At 45.4% G+C, this 17,282-nt stretch overlaps 1 protein-coding gene across 2 annotated transcripts in view; it reads right to left on the reverse strand.

Annotated features, from left to right (window-relative positions):
* Nucleotides 1-1,566: 1,566 nt before the first annotated feature.
* EIF2B3 (eukaryotic translation initiation factor 2B subunit gamma) overlaps nucleotides 1,567-17,282 on the reverse strand; it is a 96,278-nt gene continuing 80,562 nt past the window's right edge. For both annotated transcript variants that reach the window (XM_077182450.1, XM_054638454.2), the window contains 2 exons: nucleotides 12,094-12,197; nucleotides 1,567-1,784 (listed from right to left, as the gene is read on the reverse strand). In XM_077182450.1, the coding sequence (XP_077038565.1) occupies nucleotides 1,732-1,784; nucleotides 12,094-12,197 (157 nt within the window). In that variant the 3' untranslated portion in view covers nucleotides 1,567-1,731. The remainder of the gene's footprint in view (nucleotides 1,785-12,093; nucleotides 12,198-17,282) is intronic.

Consider the following 17,282-nt stretch of genomic DNA (forward strand, 5'->3'; position numbering starts at 1 on the left):
ATTCTAACCGACACACTAAAGAGCCCCCCACCCTCTTCTTAAATTAGCTAAACAAAAGGACTGAGACTTTAACATATAATTAAGGCACAAGGAGGTAAAGCTGTAGCTGCTAAACAAGGCAATGCAGACCTTTCAGAAGTTAAGATGTATCCTAAAAACAGAGGGGGAGAAGGCTTTGTGCTTCAGCAAAAGGACTGTGAGTCAAAGTCCCTGCAAACCTCTCAAGGCTCTGCCAGCCTTCTGGTAAAATGCAAAGCCAGGTAATTACACTCCACTCTGCTTCTGTTTCTACACACCCAAAATGGAGCCTCTCTCCCTTGCCGCACACAGAGACAAGAATTCTCTTTAATTAACCTCTGTAAAACCTCTGCGATCCTTGGATGAAAAAGGCTTCGTACCTTAGGAACATGTTTGCGCACATACACAAGACAAAACCTCCAGCACAAAGCTGGAGCTGAACTGCAGTGCATTTCTTCTCTGCAGCTTGTCACAGACCTTGAAGCTTGTCCTTACCCATAGTTTCCATTCCAATCTGGTCCTTTAGAAGAAGGATTTTGTTTATGAAACTCAGGGAATGTCTGGATTATAATCTCTCTCCTGTCAAATTAACTAGGAAATGGTAACTCTCCTCAGGGGTCACAGATGCCCATGAAGCACACATTTAACATTTATCACTTCAGTTAATGAAATACCATCCCCGCCAGTTGCTGTAAGCACCTCTGGATGTCAAACTGCCAGGGGCAGATAAATGTCCTGTTCAATCCTACTACATTCTAATAAACAGCTTTTAGGTAGGAACTTGTGTCCAATTTATAAACATTAAAGAACAGCTTGTGTTTCAATCCCATCCAGGTGCTTTACAATCCTGGCACAGGCCCTGACCACAAGGCTGTGCATTTCACATTAACACGAGCGACTCATCTCAGAGACACAGGTACAGTCATCCATGGATCATCCAAGTGTGGGGAGAGACCTCTTGTCTGGGATTAGGAACAGTGGACTGACAGGAAGAACCATCAAAATAAGGCAGGGAGTACCCACTGTTTACACCTCATGCCTCCTTCATGCTCAACCAGCTCTCACATACTTGCTGTTGGGCAGAATTTCAAACTATCAGACCAAACTCAGCCCTGATGGAAATGGGTGCCAAACTCTTTGACTGCATTACAGAGGAGGAGAGGCGCAGATTAAACACTTCTGTGCGGTGGGGCAGCATCATGAGAGACAGTGAGGAGGAGGAGGAGGCCGGCGAAGCTGCCGGGCTGCAATGAGCAGCCGGCACGGCCGCTGTTCTCACTGTCCGCCTGCTGTGCTGATGAGATGCACAAGCAGCATCCTGAGCAGTTTCTCCCAGGCTCAGGGACGGTGGTGCAGGACTGCAGGGACGTGATTTACACCGCAGGGAGGGCGGCTAAGTCATTCTTTGGAGTGGGCACAGTCTGTGTGGTCCCCGCTCTCCCTTCTGCTGGAAAAGTACAGTGCGCTGGCCGGGCGCAGGAGCCGATCTAACCCGGCACCAACCCGCGCGCATCCCAATGAGGGGGGAGGGGCCCACGGACACTCCGCTCTGCAAATCCTCCTTTATTAAGACATAAATATAAAGCTGAACAGGAAAGGAGCAATGACAGGGTAAACCATGCCAGTACTGATCTGTACGGATGATCTTACGATGCTTGAACATCTGGTTCTGCTGCTGGCTTCCATAAAAATCATCTTTTAAAGCTACTCGGGTTATATCTCCATCAGCTGTTCGGTGCCCACAATGACTTCATTAACATGTTTGGCTGAAAAGAGAGAGGGAGGAAAAGAAGAGCAATTGAGTTTTGCAGCAGAGCTTCAGACCTTGCATTTTTTAAATCTGCAACTTTAAAACAAATGAGAAAAGCAGATTCTGGAGAACTCAAACAGAGATTTGCTGAACTCCAGCGTCTCTCCGACAGTATCCCACACACATGGTGAAAGCCTAAACAACTGACTAAACATCAGGAGATTTCTCTAATGAGAGTTTTCACATGTATGTGTCACTAATAAACAAGAGAGGCCCTACGTAAGTCACAGCTGCTACTGACAGGTGTACACCTAGGTCAAGGCAAGGAACCATCAACATCCAACATGGAGATTGGACATAAAATTAAAGATCAGTAATCCACCCTGGCCCTAAAGAGCACTGTCTACCCCAAACTGCTGGGATGCTGGGTGGGAAAAGGGCTGCTCAGCACCAGGGGGCCATCACCGAGGCAGTGTGAGATCCTCTCAACAATCTCAACTCAGCCCTGGCAGCTTAAAAACAAAGAGTTTTTTTGTGTTTTATTTTCTTTTCTTTTATTTTTTTTTTTAATTTAAACCTGACCCTCCTGTGGAGCAAATTTGTTGGAGGGGCAATTTCTGCAAGGTCACTCTTTTGCCTGTTCCCAGGAGCTTTGCACAGCCCCAGTGGACACATTAATGTGCCAGTCCCTGCCCCAGCACTGTTAATGCACTGTACTGAAAGAGCCTTCCCTTTAAAATGCAAAAGCAGCTTGTCAGGGAAGGACTGCAAATAAAGGATCTAAAGCCAAAATAATAAAAACACGCAACTGAAAGCCCAGTGCCTAAAAAACCCAAGCATGTGGCCTCAGAGCATGACACAAAGCTGGTGTGCTCAAAGTGGGTGTCCTCAGGGTACTGTGGGGGAGGTGGTGAATCTAAACTGCTCTCCAGGAGCTGGACACCTATCCAGGTGGAGCTCAGGTGCTGTGTCCCATGCCCCTAGGCTCTTCATCTTACCTCCGGCAATTAGGAATAACAATTGTCTCTGGAGCCTGGGATAAAGTGTCAAGGCCTGTGAGGGGCTGGGATACACCAATGGAGGCTCTGGTGTCTCCCACACCTTACACAGCAGTGGGGGTAGATAGCCAAGGATGATGGAAATGATGAGTTGTGTTTTATTTACCTACCTAAAACTCCTCCCCTCAGGGGAGTGGATCTTGAAAGATTGCTGCAAAACAATATCCCACCTTTGGCTAAAGGAAGAAATTCCTGGCAATCCCCAAAGTGGCTGGGCCAACATGGTGCTTCTCTTGGTTTAAAATTCAAGATGCAACCTTTGTACCGTGCAAACCATTGCTCCAGTAAAGGTTTGATCAAATTGTGCTCTATAAACTTCTGCACTGTGGCAAGATAATTTCTCACTACAACCTCAACCCCAACCCCACAATCATATGGATCACATGCAATCTTTTCAGCCTGAGGGACAGAATGAGTGAGCCACACCACTTCCTTTCAGAGACCCTTCGTGAAGGCTAAAATAAGGAGACCAAGGGGCTGCTTCTCACCTGCAGCATCAGATTGAGACATTTAGCTCTTTGCTCAGGGTATTTACTGTAAACTGGTAATTAGTCCAGGAGCCTCACATTAACATCCTGGAGCTCAATCTCCAGCACTTTGGGCAGGATGAGCAGAGGTGGATGCAATGCTCAGGAAAATGAGGGGCTGACTGTACAAGTGCCAGGTGCAAGCATGATGTAGGTAGCACCACACAACTTCTCCAGGACAGCTCTTGCCAATAGCCCCAAGTCCAGCCTTCAGCGCCTCTCTCCTCCCGTCCTGGACCCCACACAGCCTTGCCAAGGTACCTCAAATCCAACCTGCAGCATTTCTTGCTATACATTCCTCACCCCCAACAACTTTCCCAATATATCTCAACAGGCCCTGTAGCAACTCCTGTGACTCCATTCCTGAACCTCCTCCAAGCAGACTATCTATCATGTTGATTTCTATGATGTGAATAAGACCCTGGCTACCATCCAGTGAGAGTAATTATATTATGCCTCTGCAGATTAAACATGCCTTCATCTAGGCTCATAGAGAGCCATGTCAATTTATGGTTCTATATATAGGTTATCTGTAGCAATACTTTTTAATAAGGAACTTCTTGCTTCATTTCAGACAGCATCCTCCACAGTCCTAAATGTGCAGAGCTGGGATGGGTCCTGTCACATACCTTGCTGCAGAGGTGGTACAGACTATTTGTATTTTGCACTGACATGCTAGCAGCAGCCTTATGGTGTCTTGTATTTTACACCTGATGAGTTCAAAGTGCTTTTTGAGAACGGGTGAGTAAGAGCATTCCTGTTTTACAGATGGGGAAACTGAGGCAGCAGTGAGTTTAGGGAGCTTCAGCAGCCAAAGCCGCATGGGAAATTGGAGCCTGCATTCCCTCATCTCTCACCCCTCTGCCTGTTTCATCTCCTCCTTGATCCCCGTGGCCCAGATTCCCCAAAGTGGGCACACATGGTATGTCACTGCTACTTCAGACTCATATCACCAAACATATTTCTTCTTGTACAGGCTTAAAGAAAACACATGAATCTGCCTGTCTAAAATCCGCGAGAAAGTTTTTAAGTGATAAAGGGAATGGTTTTGCTAGAAACAAAGCCCCATTCCGCACCTCGAGGGGATGTGGTAGGCAGATAAGGATTCACCCTGCTTCCCTCTTCCATTCCCAAAGCCCTTCTTGAGGAGCGAAGGGAATTCAGACTCCAGTGTGTGTGCCAGAGAGCTGAGCTGTGGATAGTGTTTCATTATCAGACGTGGCTGCCAGTTGCCAGTGGCTCTGGCTGGTACCGGCAAGCTCAGTTCCCGCAGAAACTCTGCCTGAAACTCCGGGGGAGGAGGGAGAAGCACCTCACATGCTTTGCTGTTCAGCTCCCTTTCTCCTTCCCCAGCTCCCGGATTTCTTACCAGGCTGCCTTTTATCTGACACTGGCAGAGTTACAGATGCATTCAGCCCACAGAGAAAGAAGACAGATTAGAGAAAGGACTTTGAGAAAGCCTTAAGAGTTGGACTCTTCAACCTTAAATCATGTTCAACTAGATCTTCTCAGATTGGGAGCATCTGGTGCTAAGCAAATCCAGAGCTGATCAACACATTCAACCTTCTGATTAGCACTTTGCTTCAAGTTGCTGACGCAGCCCAGCCTGAAGTCTGCCTGGGTGCTTGAACCGAGTGTCCACGGAGACTTTACTGAGTGTAAATCAAAAACCTGTCACTCGTTATATACGCGTTCCTGCTTGGGAAGACATTTGTTTACACGTACTGTACACTAGCCCCTTAAAAACATACGCACAAGGCGAGCTAGAGAGCAGAGCAGCTTTTGGTGCTTGGCTAAAAACAAATTGTAATGCAAATAAACAGAGGGGCGGAAATGACTGCGCAGCCCAGCACAAACCCCAGCAGCAGGCTGGGGGCCGGGGACCCAGCACTCCCCAGCCTTCCTGGCAGGTTCCTGCCAAGCCACTCACAGAAAGGGGATGCCGGAGCATTCCTTTAAAAGCCATGTGAAAGCATCTCCTTGTTGTTTGCTCAATTAGCCCCAGACAGATTGCTGCTGCTGCTGCTGGTGGCAACGCTGGGTTGTAAAGGAGGAGGGGAAGGAGGGGAAAGGGAGGAAAAAAAAAGAGAGGAAAAAAAAAGGGTTAGGGCCTAGGCCCAGGACCACCACGAAGTTTCAGCCCTCAGGGGCTCCAGAAAACGTTCAGTTTACTCACTCAATTACATACACTGTTTTATAAACCCTTTAAAATAAAATAGAAAACAGTCCCTGGCACAGAATTACTGCTCTATTATACAGCAGTGATGAAAGCCACTGCTGTGTATTTGCTCTCTTTAAAGCAAGAGATAGTTTAACTTAAAAAACTAGGTGGGGGGGAGGGGTGGCTGCAGAAACGCATGCACGAAAACACGCTGTGGGTGGTTCCCACCACATTCACCCAGGACAGAAAGGATCAGAGAGTGGGAGAGAAGAGCAACTTGTCTCTGCAGTGATGGTTGGCTCTGGAAAAGCAGCCAGGTTAGGGGGGGGAGAGGAACTAAAGGGGCTTAAGGGGATGGGAAGCAGCTGAAGCTTGACTTTGGGAGGCTGGAGGGTGTTTTAAATTACATGTACAGATAAAGAAGGGAAGCAGGTGATGGGGGCTGATTTGTTTGTGTTTACAGAGCAGTGGGACTTTCCAGTCAAGGCCTGTTCTCTCCTCAGCCAAGCTTTACTTACACGATCACTGGAGACCAGGGTGACCACACTGTGGCCCCAAAGGCCAGGCATGTCTCAATTTCTCCCAAGTGCCAGGTCAGACCCAATGTGCAGGCATCAGTTGAGCCCATGGGTCCCCAGCAACGATGATCCCCATGAGTTGAGTGTTCCAGCTGCTCCTAGGATTCCTTTATGCAGGGAATAAGGGATGTGCAGGTCACCCCAGGGGGTTAGTGGTAGCTTCAGGCAGATCAGTTCTGAGCCACAGCTGGGGCCTCCAGCCCACAGAACAGACAGGCAGCAGGGATCTTACTTCTGCCTTACATCCAACCACCAGTTCTCAGTGCTGGTGGCCCCATGGTTCAGCTGAGGATTTTTTCATAGTTCAACCAGAATGAATCCCTTTGCTCTCAACCCTTCTTGAGATGTGTCTTGAGAGTGTGAAGGTAAGAGTGATTCAGTGCCCAATGAGAGATGACTTTACTGTGGCTTGGAGCAGATAGGTTGAGGGAGTGAAGGTAGATTGAAGGAGTGAAGGTAGAGGACAGAGATGTACAGGGAAGCGATCACACAGGGTCTTAGAAGAAAGCTTAGTAAAGGATAAAGGAGACCCAGAGCTCAGGATGCACCTAAGATAGCAAGCTCCTTGGGAAGGGAGACATGCTTGAAGTCCTCATACTGGGACAGAGTCCTAGCAAGTGTGTGAGAAGGGACTGGATTACATCCATCAGTGCTCCCATGGGCTATCACTCCCTCACAGCAAATGCAAGCAGGGATCTCAAAAACAGCAGTCTGACTGTCTACATCTTAATTTCCTGATATGATGGCAGAGGTGACATATTTGCCTGGAGCACTGGACACAAGCCCTTGTCCTTTCTCAGCATCTATTGGGGTGTTCTTCCTGACTTTTTCATGTGCCTGAGCTCTACCAGAGCAGAAGTAGTTATTTTCTCTGCGTGGAGCATGTAAAAATATTTCCACAAGGTTATGAACTGCTGCCTTCTGGGTAGACTTCAATATCAGCATGCTGTGAATGTGGCAGCACATTTAACCCGCTCACTCAGGAAGCCTGAACTTCCCTGGCTGGGAATGACAGTATGCACAAGTGTGGCAGTCCCCAGCAGCAGAAGGGAGGCCAAAGCATCGCTGGATGGATATTCTAAGGAAGTTTTGCGCCACTGCTAAGGCCAGAACTCATAAACCATTTTTATACAACTTGGAAAGGAGGCTTATTAGGATTAGTTAGCAGTGTAGTCACTGCATAGTCACTGCAACAAAAATGTCAACTATTTAAGAGATGAGTTTTAACTGCCAACAATATCTTTGTCATGGGCATTCAGTAGTTAAACTACTTCAGGGAGAAATCTTACCAATCTCTCAGTTTTGCTATAAATTCACACCATTCCTACATCACCTCCAGCTCATTTTGCACCCCTGTGCACAATATACATGTGTGCACTGTTTAGTCTGTGTCTGTTCTTCATGAGCTTTCGTAACTCCCATCTGCACAGCAGCATGCCTTCTGATCCCAACCCTGTGTCGTGCTAAGTGTTTTCAGTTCCTGAAGACTGCACCAGGAGGTACTCAGCATCTTGCAAGAGCAGATGCTTGCCCTTACTTGAATGTAGCGAGAGCATCAGAAAGTCTCTCAGTTCCTTTCTGCCCCTATCCTGTTAAATCTTGGCTCATGTGAAGCCTCCTCACAAGCAGGGAACCATTCACATGTGGAGGTTTCATAAAATGTACCTGGATTTAGAGGATGACATTAGAGAAAAATGTGCTCTTTGGCCCTCATTAAAATAAAACAATCTTATTCTGTTTCATTGAGAAGTCCTGGGACTCCAAGCTTGGAACAGGACTTGGAAAATGATTGGAAACGGGAGCCAGTCCTTACTGGATATGAGCCTTTTTCTCTTCTTGTGAGAAACCACACAGTTTTGGCTATGTGATAAGCATTTGAAAAAAATCTGAAGTTTGCACATGTTCTCAGGAGAACAGCTAAAAGCTCCAGAGACTGAAGTGAGCACTCTTGACCATGGAAGTGCAGGAGGAAGGCAGGGCTTCCTCCAAGCTGCATGGACCAGGGGAGCACTTGGCACAGAACCACCCCTGTCCTGTGCCCAGTACAGCCTGCCTGGGCATGAGAGAAAGGGATGCAATCCAACTAAAAGCAGTCAGGGAATGAATGCTAGATGAAAAAAGGAGCATGGGACTGGAAATAGCAGCTATGGTCAGACCAGAGGAGGTGTCAGGTGGGTGTCTGGGAACAACCAAGTAAGAGAGAAAAACAAAAGTCTCTATGGGAGAAACACTAGGAGAAAAACCAAAGAGAAAGCTAGGATTGGGATGAGCCTGGTGCTCAGACAGAGCCATAATGGAGAGCTGTGAAGCAGGAGTCAGGATCAGGTAGGACACAGATCTAGTTGGAGCCCCATGTCTGATGCTGGAAATAAATATGCAAATAAAACATCCCTGCCCCAGCGACAACAGAGATGAAAGCAAGGGAAAAGGTAGTGAATTTTATACCAATTTTGCCAGTTTTATACTTTGTGTGAATGTTTACTATCTCTGCTCCTGGGGTTGCTTTGAAGAAAGGTTAGGCCACTTTACCTTGAAGAAGGGTTAGGCTGCTTTACCATACATGCTTGTACCTGGCTAACTCATACCAGATGTACAACACTCTCCCTGCTGAATCTGGCTGAGAGACTCCTTTGGGAGCTGTACTTAGTGACTCCAGGCTCATCTGACTCCTTGACTGGCCCATCAGCAGCACTCCCTCTCTCTAGTCCTACTTCACTGAGCACATGCTGCTTTTGAGCTCCTCTGTAAAACCAGCTTTATCAAAAAGGCTGCGGTGTAATCTTAATAACTGTCTTCAAAACAGTGATTGAATGCCCTGTGCAATAATGTTCTTTCAGAATGCTGTCTGCCATTTCCTATTCCTCTAAGAATTACTGCCTTTTTCTTAGGTACCAACATGTTTTTCAAACTGCTACCTGGTGAGGTAGCTTTCAAAGCCCATCTGTTAATTCTCTGCTAGCAAATTCTTTCAAGTATCAAAGAGGAAGGAAAGTGGATGCTTCCAAGGGATGGTAATAAAAGCAGTAGGAGAATAGCAGTGGTCTCAGGAGGCACAGCTTGCAAATCCAGAAGTTAAATAAAACTCCATACCTTGACTTCAACAGAGACATTTAAAAATACTGTCTCTGGCCAGTGCTGTGACAGGGTGGAAGTCAATGCAGGACTGGGATGACACTGCTGACAGTTGCCAGCACTCCTGGGCCTCCAATTTTCTTTTTAGTTTGAAAGTACCAGGTTGCCTCTGATCTACCCCTGTAACCAGTGGCGGAGTATTCCCTCTATTTAGGTGTCAAGAGATTTGCCAAGCCCATTATTAAGTGATGAGGTCTCCCACCATGTCCCCAGGGAGATTATCCCACAGCCTACCAGACCACATCGTTAGGAAAATGCTCCAGATAGCCAACCTAAATTGTGTTTAATTCAATCCCATTACTCCCAGCTGTACCATTTGGACCACCCTAAACATACCCATATTATTGTGCAGAAGGAGAAGGACGAGAGCTGGTTTAAGTTACGTTTGCCTATCATTTGTGGTAGCTGTTCTCCTGCCATCCTCCTTGCATGGGACTGGAATTCATTTTATGAAAGGAGGTCAGTGCACCACTGGCTCAAAGGGCTCTTGTACCCCAAGCTGCCTGGGCAGTGTGGCCAGGACTCGTATGGTAGAGCAGGGAGCATACAGCCAGTTCTGCAGCAAAGTCAACTGTGGGATCTGCTTGGGGCTGTGTAGGATGATTCAGGGATATTTCTACCTTTGATGAATCCTGGCTGATGTTCTGGAATAAGGGACTGCTATATTTTTATTTTTTTAATGTTTCTGGGAAGGTGTATGGAGTTTTGCTGAGGAGGTTTCTACTCCCAGAAACTGGAATGTGTAACTCCCAGACTAGGGTCAGCAGCCAGCAGCTACTGCTTATGTCTGCTGAAGGGTGATCAGCTTGCAAGAAAAGGTGGCTCCTACCCAAGAGAACTAGGTTTTTTTCTTTACTCAGCCATGGAAGCTCAAGTTTGAAGAAGGAAAAGTTACCAAACAGAAAAACACAGCCAAAGTCTTGATGAAGGGTGCAATATGGAAACAGACTTACAGGGCCACACCAAAAGCTTGGCACAAGATACAGGAAGTCTTGGGCAGGGGAAAGGAAGTCATGACATGCTTTCACAGCGAAAAAGAGAAGACCCAGTCTACTATGGGATCAGTCAAGGTCAGAATAGACATGCTGGGCTGGAAAGACTCCATGGTGCAGGAAGTAAGTCATGAACTTCATAGACAGATCCCAGACCACCAAGGCAAACCTGACCCCTAGCCCAAAGAAATTCTAGAATGGTTAGGAAACTGAGGCAGGAAAATGAACTGAGGCTTTACTATTTTTTCTTGCTCAGCATAATGGTGTATTTATAATCTATGTCTCTGCTAATGTCAATCATGCATTTCGAAACAGCTTCTAGTTAACCCAAGAAGTGGGTTTAAACTATGGGGAAGGGAGCAGTAGCCTCTCAAGAATAGGCAAATGATCCATGGCTACAGCTCTGTTATCCTCCCTGCAAATACATCTGCAGACCCTAAAAACTATTCAGACAAGGATGACAAAGACAGTCAAGGAGAAAAGAGTAGTTTTCATACTACAATCAACCAGACTAGGATCTCCACCCTGGAAGATACTTCTGAAGTGGTTGTGATCAAGGTCAAAGGGGGATATTTCTGTCTGGTATCATATACCAAAGAAATAAAATATACTCCTGTTTCCTAAAATATTAGCTAAATCTACATCTGGTGTCCTCATAGTTCACAATACAGGTTAACAACCAAACATGACCCAATTCATCTCTCCTGGTGATTCATGCAGATGTGTAGATGCAGCACTCAGGGACATGGTAGTTTAATGGGACAAAGGACACCAATTCAGACTGGTGTGATGGGCAAAGCTATGAGTAGACACAGCCACACAGAGACCAAGACCACAGTGAACTCAATGTGTTACCTACAGTATCAGAGACTTGCAACTGCAAGATCAATACTTTGTTTTCATGAGTCCTTTGTATTTTTAGTTTCAATTTAAAATTTGTCATATGCAAAGCTGACAACAGGTTATGCTATACTACATTAAGTTCAAACCCTGCTCTGTATCAAGACACTTAGAACTGGGAATCCACCCTCAAAGACAAAGCAAGCAAATAAATCCTGATCTGACTAAATAACTTCACATGAAGCCTGCAAAGGAACTCACTTTTGTCCTTGGTCTACACACTGGAGCAAGGATCTGCCAAACCCCAACCATAAATATTCATTAAAAAGCCTCTGCTTGGGATGCAGTCACTGAAACAGCCATTTCCTGCCCATTATCTCTTAGGGCAGGAAATCAACAGTTCCACTCATGCGGTTACCACCAAGCCCTCACCACGAGCACTCCCACTGGACAGCTGAACTTTGTATAAATGAGGGCCACGTAGCTGTAACCTTTCTGAAGCCCCAAAATAGTACTTCTTGGCAGTAAAGCAGATCTGAATGTAGCTGCCCTTGTATTTCATACTGAGCACACCAGGTCCTAATATGATATTCCACCTCGAGTTTTTCCTTGGAGCAAAGTGAACACACTGGCACTGTGGGTTGGGAGCATCTACAGAGAAGGATGTTTGTGTGTTCAACAGATTTGCTTGCTTTGCCCCTGCCACTGACAAAGATTACTAGTCAAAATAATGGCTCCTTCTGCTGAGGACAACCTCAGGCTGATCTAATTGTGGTCTCTGGGAAAAGACTGTCTCAGCACCCAATCTTGTTCCTTATAAGAAAAACAGAGCTTTTCTGCCAACTTCAGAGGAGCAAACCACTGAACTTATGCCAAGAAGCTGTACTTTCCATGAAAAAAGTCCTGATATTATAGGACACCCCACTGTAGAACTGCCACATTTTACTATCACTTCATGAAGAAGAAGGAGTAAAATCTCAAGGAAAAAGTTCTGAAAATTATGACAAATGCACAATAAATACAGCTTTTGTACTTACCTTTGGTTTCCAGCCTCTGATCACTTCCAATCAAACAGTCCTTGATGTCTGCACCCTTCTCTATCACAGCATTATGACAAATAACACTGCCCTGAAGACAGCACCTACAACATAAACACAAGCAAAGCAAGAAAATAATTTAAATGACAGAAACAAAGGTATCCACTGGAATATGTAATGACTCTGTGACATGATCCTGTAATAGGTTCAGTTCAGCTCCTTTCTCAAAAACTCCATTTTTCTCTTGATCCTCACACCCAGTTGCTGGAAAATCTTAAATGCCAGGTGTCAGATTGGCTTTGCAAAAAAGAGTTTGCAGCTTTACCTCCCGCTAGAACAGCTTTCCTCTACATTTCCTCAACAGAATAAATACTTAACTGAATAAATAAAGACTTGGGACCTGGATCAAGTCTTGTATTTTCCACAGACAGTCTGGGCAACTGCAGGGGTGGCTTCTCTGCTCAATTCCCCAGCTAAAAACAGGAGCAGCAGCACAGTCTTTCTCTGCAAATTTTGCTGAGCAGTTTTATGCATTCCAGCTTGTCAGGCACGAAGAAAAGGTGGAGAGAAGGGGCAGATCAATAGCTCAGCTGGTTGGCTTTGTTCGTGTTACATTCAAGCACCCAAACATGATTATTCTGCAGTACTAAACCAATGAAACCCACACTACACCTACACTACCTGCCTTGGGTATCTTCAGCTTCATGTTGCCTTTGACATCACTAAGTCTGAAGTGCTACACACGATAGAACTTTAGCAAAAGCCACTTTATTCCAAAATGTATTTGAATCTGTAATAATCAGCTTTCAAATCTGCCAATCCCAACGTCCAAAGAGGAGAGGAGTTCAGAGTTCAGCTGCTGGGTTTGTAACTTCTGTGCTGAGAGTTTCTGAGTTACTGCATTTCTCTGAGCCCCTTCTTCCAGTAAGTTGGAACTTGTCAATCTTAACTAGTATCTGTGATGTGTCCTGAAAGGCTATTCCCTCAGCATGATGCATCGTGTTAAACAGCATTAAATGTAATTTCTTTCAAAGCTACAGAGAAGAAAATAGCTGTGAATCAAATGATTTCTTTCCTTATTTTCACATGTGCAAAAGTAGATAGGAGTCACTGAAGGACAGAAAACACAGCTAAGATGTATCTAAAAATACTAAAACTCATCAAAACCAGCTGATTGGGAAGAGGGTATAAGTGAGATCTATAACCCTGGAGAGATGCAGGTAATCTGCTCCCCCTAGATAGCTCAGTATTAATCCTACTGTGAACCATAGCATCTCATATCTGCTTCCCAATATTTCTGTCAATATTAATTACAATAACTGTGAATATTATCAGTCCAACAACTGATCTCTGTCAAAAACCAGAAGTTTTTGGCTTCAATGACCTTCTGCACAGTGAGCTGCCCAGTTTACTGACCTGCAGCCATTCCCCACCTTGGTTATGGGCACCACCACTACTCTCTGCCCTAGTGAAACACGGCTGCAGTGCACCATCAAGCTGGCTTGTGGACAGAACTGTCAGCCTGGAGTCTGAATTAACAGAGCAGTTTTGGTATCAGGTCAAAGCCCTGAGCCTCAATTCTGTATTTAATGGAGCAGTAGTCAGCTGAGGTCCTCAGAAGTGTGAAACATTGATCCTCACTCCAGACCGCTGATCCCAAAATTAATTCATAGTATTTTCCTGCTCACACAACACTATTATCTAGAACAAAGAATTTATCATTAAACATATTACAACTCTGTTGCTTGTGTGAGTCAGAGCAGAAACCATCTGCCCCACAAAACCACCATTAATTCTGCAGGAGTAAAAGCAATAAAACTGGACCTCAGTTGCAGTGGTTCACAGTTACAACCCCCCGTGAACAGACTGTCCCCTCTGAACAATTATTCTTTTAACTCACTTAAACTCCCCCCCTCTGCTGACCTATAAGGAGGCAATATGAGCAATTATTCTACAAGCAACCAGCTCAGGTTGCTTTGGCATGGTTTTTACTAACATGTTAATAAGATAAAAAGCGGCAAAGATACATAGCAGACCCCTGCCTGTCTTTGCTCTCGCACTGTCACGATCTGCTTCCTTTCCAATAGCCTGTGTGCCCACACAGCGGCTCAGGCCATCTCCTGTGCAACAGCAGCTGCTGAGAGCAAGAGCAACTTGGCATTTATGCTGGGCTAGGGAAGGGATCACTGGAAGCAGGACTGCCCACTGCTGCCATCCTGACTTAGCTTAGGACTAGCAAAGGGAATGGGAGAAGTTGCTCATTTCCCACAGAAATGGCTTCTATCCAAAACACGCACTCCAGCATACCTCCTCCTCCATTGCTTTGAGCCAGTCAGATGAAAGCTTTCCCCTGAAACTTTCAGGTTCCCACCATCTATCACTACTCCTGAGCATGAGAGCAGCTGTGAGTGCACTACACCTCTCAGCATTATCCTCATGCAGGAGGATATTCCCCAAAAGAGAGGGGATTTAAGCTGTCGGTCTGGAGCTCAGGCTGGAGAATACTGCATGTGTGTTCAGAGCCTACTTGAGCATTGGCTTTCAACTCCCTGAGAAAGAATAGCATTGTAACCAAGAAACTGCTGATGACATTAACATCAAAGATAATGGGGGTTCCTGCCAAACCATTTTTTGGGAGGGACAGGCCAGGGCACCAAGATGAACTTGTCTGTGCCAGGTGCTTGCAAATCAACCCTTCCCTGGTGCCAGGGTAAAACAAAACCCAAGAACTCCACCACCCCAGGAGTTTCTTAAAACTTATAAACCCAACCAACTGCAGAAGTTTTAAAGCCATACTCAATGCTCAGATTACCCCAATCACACAAACCAGCAGCAAATCCGGCTTTTATTGCTCAAGTGGAACAAAACTTCAAGAGATAAAAACACAATTTGTGGGTGTTCCCTTCACCCGCTGACAGATGTAACACAGCCATTTTGAAACCACTTGTAAATGCCTTTTTTCTTTAAAAAAAAAAAAAAGTTATAAAGCCTGCCAAGAGAAGTATTTTGTGTGTTTATTTAATTTTTACTATTTTTTTCAAGTTGAAGAGTAAGGAATAAACTTTTATTCTCTTACAGGGTAAATATCAGATCGCAGGGCAGTGCTGTAGTCTCCTTGGCTAAACTGCCACCACAGTTCCTGCCTTCCATAACAATTAGGTACTATTAGCCCTCAAAGGTGCTCTGACAGCATCCAGCTTCATCAGCTCTGGTGTGTGTGCGCATACGCACACATTGATGTACTGCTTTATAATGCAAACCATATTTATTTTTTCCCCTGAAAATGTAGTATATTTTTAAACTTTTCAGCACGGTGAAAACGGATATCTCCTGACCTTAAAATCCAAAGAGCATGTTCAAACCCACAAGAGGAACTAATTTGGGGCATTTGATTTACGGCTGAAATTTCAATTTGAATTTGTTTTAAGTGTAATCACAAACTGAAAGTCTGGCAGCTGGGTGTTTTTCAGAAAATAAATAAAAATATTCAGTGTACATCTGCATTCTAGAAAGAGCATTTTACAAGCCTAGTCCTGTAGTGGGAACAGATGTAGCTAAAGCATTAATTTGTTCTACAGGTACAACGTGTAAATGGGAGCATATGAGAGAGTGTGTGCCTACGTCTGTGTGTCTGTGTGTCTGCTACGTGCCTGCATCTGAGAGACAGAGCCCGACTTTGGGGTGGGTTTTTTTGAAAGTGAGAGAACAAGAGCAAAAGGAGTAGTGGCCAAGGAGGCATGGGGGGATTACAAGGATTTAGGTCTTTAAACTGCAGACCACCTAACAAGATCACTCTGAAATGCCACTAATTTCAGTTAAGGCCACAGACCTCCCTTCCTCTGCCCTCCCTCTCTCCCCCATTGTAAACAACTAATCCCAGCAGAAAACAACAGAGAGCAAAATGTACACACATTCTGCAACATTCCAGGTCCTTCTTTATCTTTTATTTATTTTTCTAAAAGGTCAGCGTATGTATGGAGGGAGGGGGGAGGGGAAGAAAGCCAAAAAAACCTCAAGTCCATCTCTTGTGTGGGCTTGAAGGAAGCTGGGAGAAAGCAAAGTCCAAGAGCACACAATATGGAGCTTTTATAGCACAGCAATTCCTGGACTCGGCTTACTTTCCCCTCCCTCTATTTGTGGCAAAGTCACATAGCTTTAAACCAAAGGACAGGGTGGTCGATTACATCTGAAAGAAATGTAAAAAATTGGGAAAGAATTCCATCTCCTGTCGAAATTATAAATAAGGAAGTATTAATCCCAGAGACAGGCTGATTTATGCAGCCCTGGAACTGCTGACTTTCAGCCCGAGTATCGGTCTATAAATCAAACTCTTAAATCAAGTGTGTCAATCGCTGCAGCACTGTGATACTCAGGCAAAGCAAGGCACCTACCACTGAAAGCAGGAAGATTGCCAGGGGACTGAGGTGCCGTACCCTTCTTAATTTTCTGAAGTGTAAATCTGAGATCAAACATCCTTTGGGGGAACGGGAAATCAAAATACGCAGTGCTCAGCACACCGGGAGCAGGCAGCAGGAGTCCAAGACACAACCCCCTAATTACAGGCTACCCACTGATTATTTAGGACTCTGTGATTAAAGTGATGAACGCTCCTGGGAGAAAGGGGCTTAAGTAACTGAGGTCAAGACCTCAACTGCAGCTCTCGCCCTGGTTGTGCAAGCTTAGGAAGGTATGAATGTCACAGGTTTGCCTTACAGCAAATCTTCTGAAATGCCAATGGAAGTTATCCAGGCCTGGTACTTTAATCCAATTGTGCCAAAACCCCGACATAATCTCTGTTGGGCAGCAAAGCAAATGAGGTGTCTATAATGCAATGCTTAAAACTGTAGACTCACAGGAAAGCAAGCCTGGAGCACAAAGCCTAGGACAGCCTGTTGGTACTGTTCTGCCCTGCCAAGCAGTCGGGTCTTGTGCGCCTCCAGATGAGCTACGAAATGGAGAGACTGACGCGGGAGTTAAAAGCAAAGGGTGACATGCCTCAGCAGCTACTTTGCTGACTGAGGGGTAACAGATGTGAATTCCCCTGGGAGCAACATCCCCTTCTGCCCTGACCAAGGAGATAACAGCCACCACAGGCACCTTAACAATTCTAAGACGTGGCAAGGAGTCAGGGAGAGTTCTAAAACCTACCAGCAACCCCTAAAGGAATCCCCTGCTAGCTAGTGAGCTGG

Source organism: Agelaius phoeniceus, chromosome 8 (assembly GCF_051311805.1).
Source record: "Agelaius phoeniceus isolate bAgePho1 chromosome 8, bAgePho1.hap1, whole genome shotgun sequence".
Taxonomy (NCBI): domain Eukaryota; kingdom Metazoa; phylum Chordata; class Aves; order Passeriformes; family Icteridae; genus Agelaius; species Agelaius phoeniceus.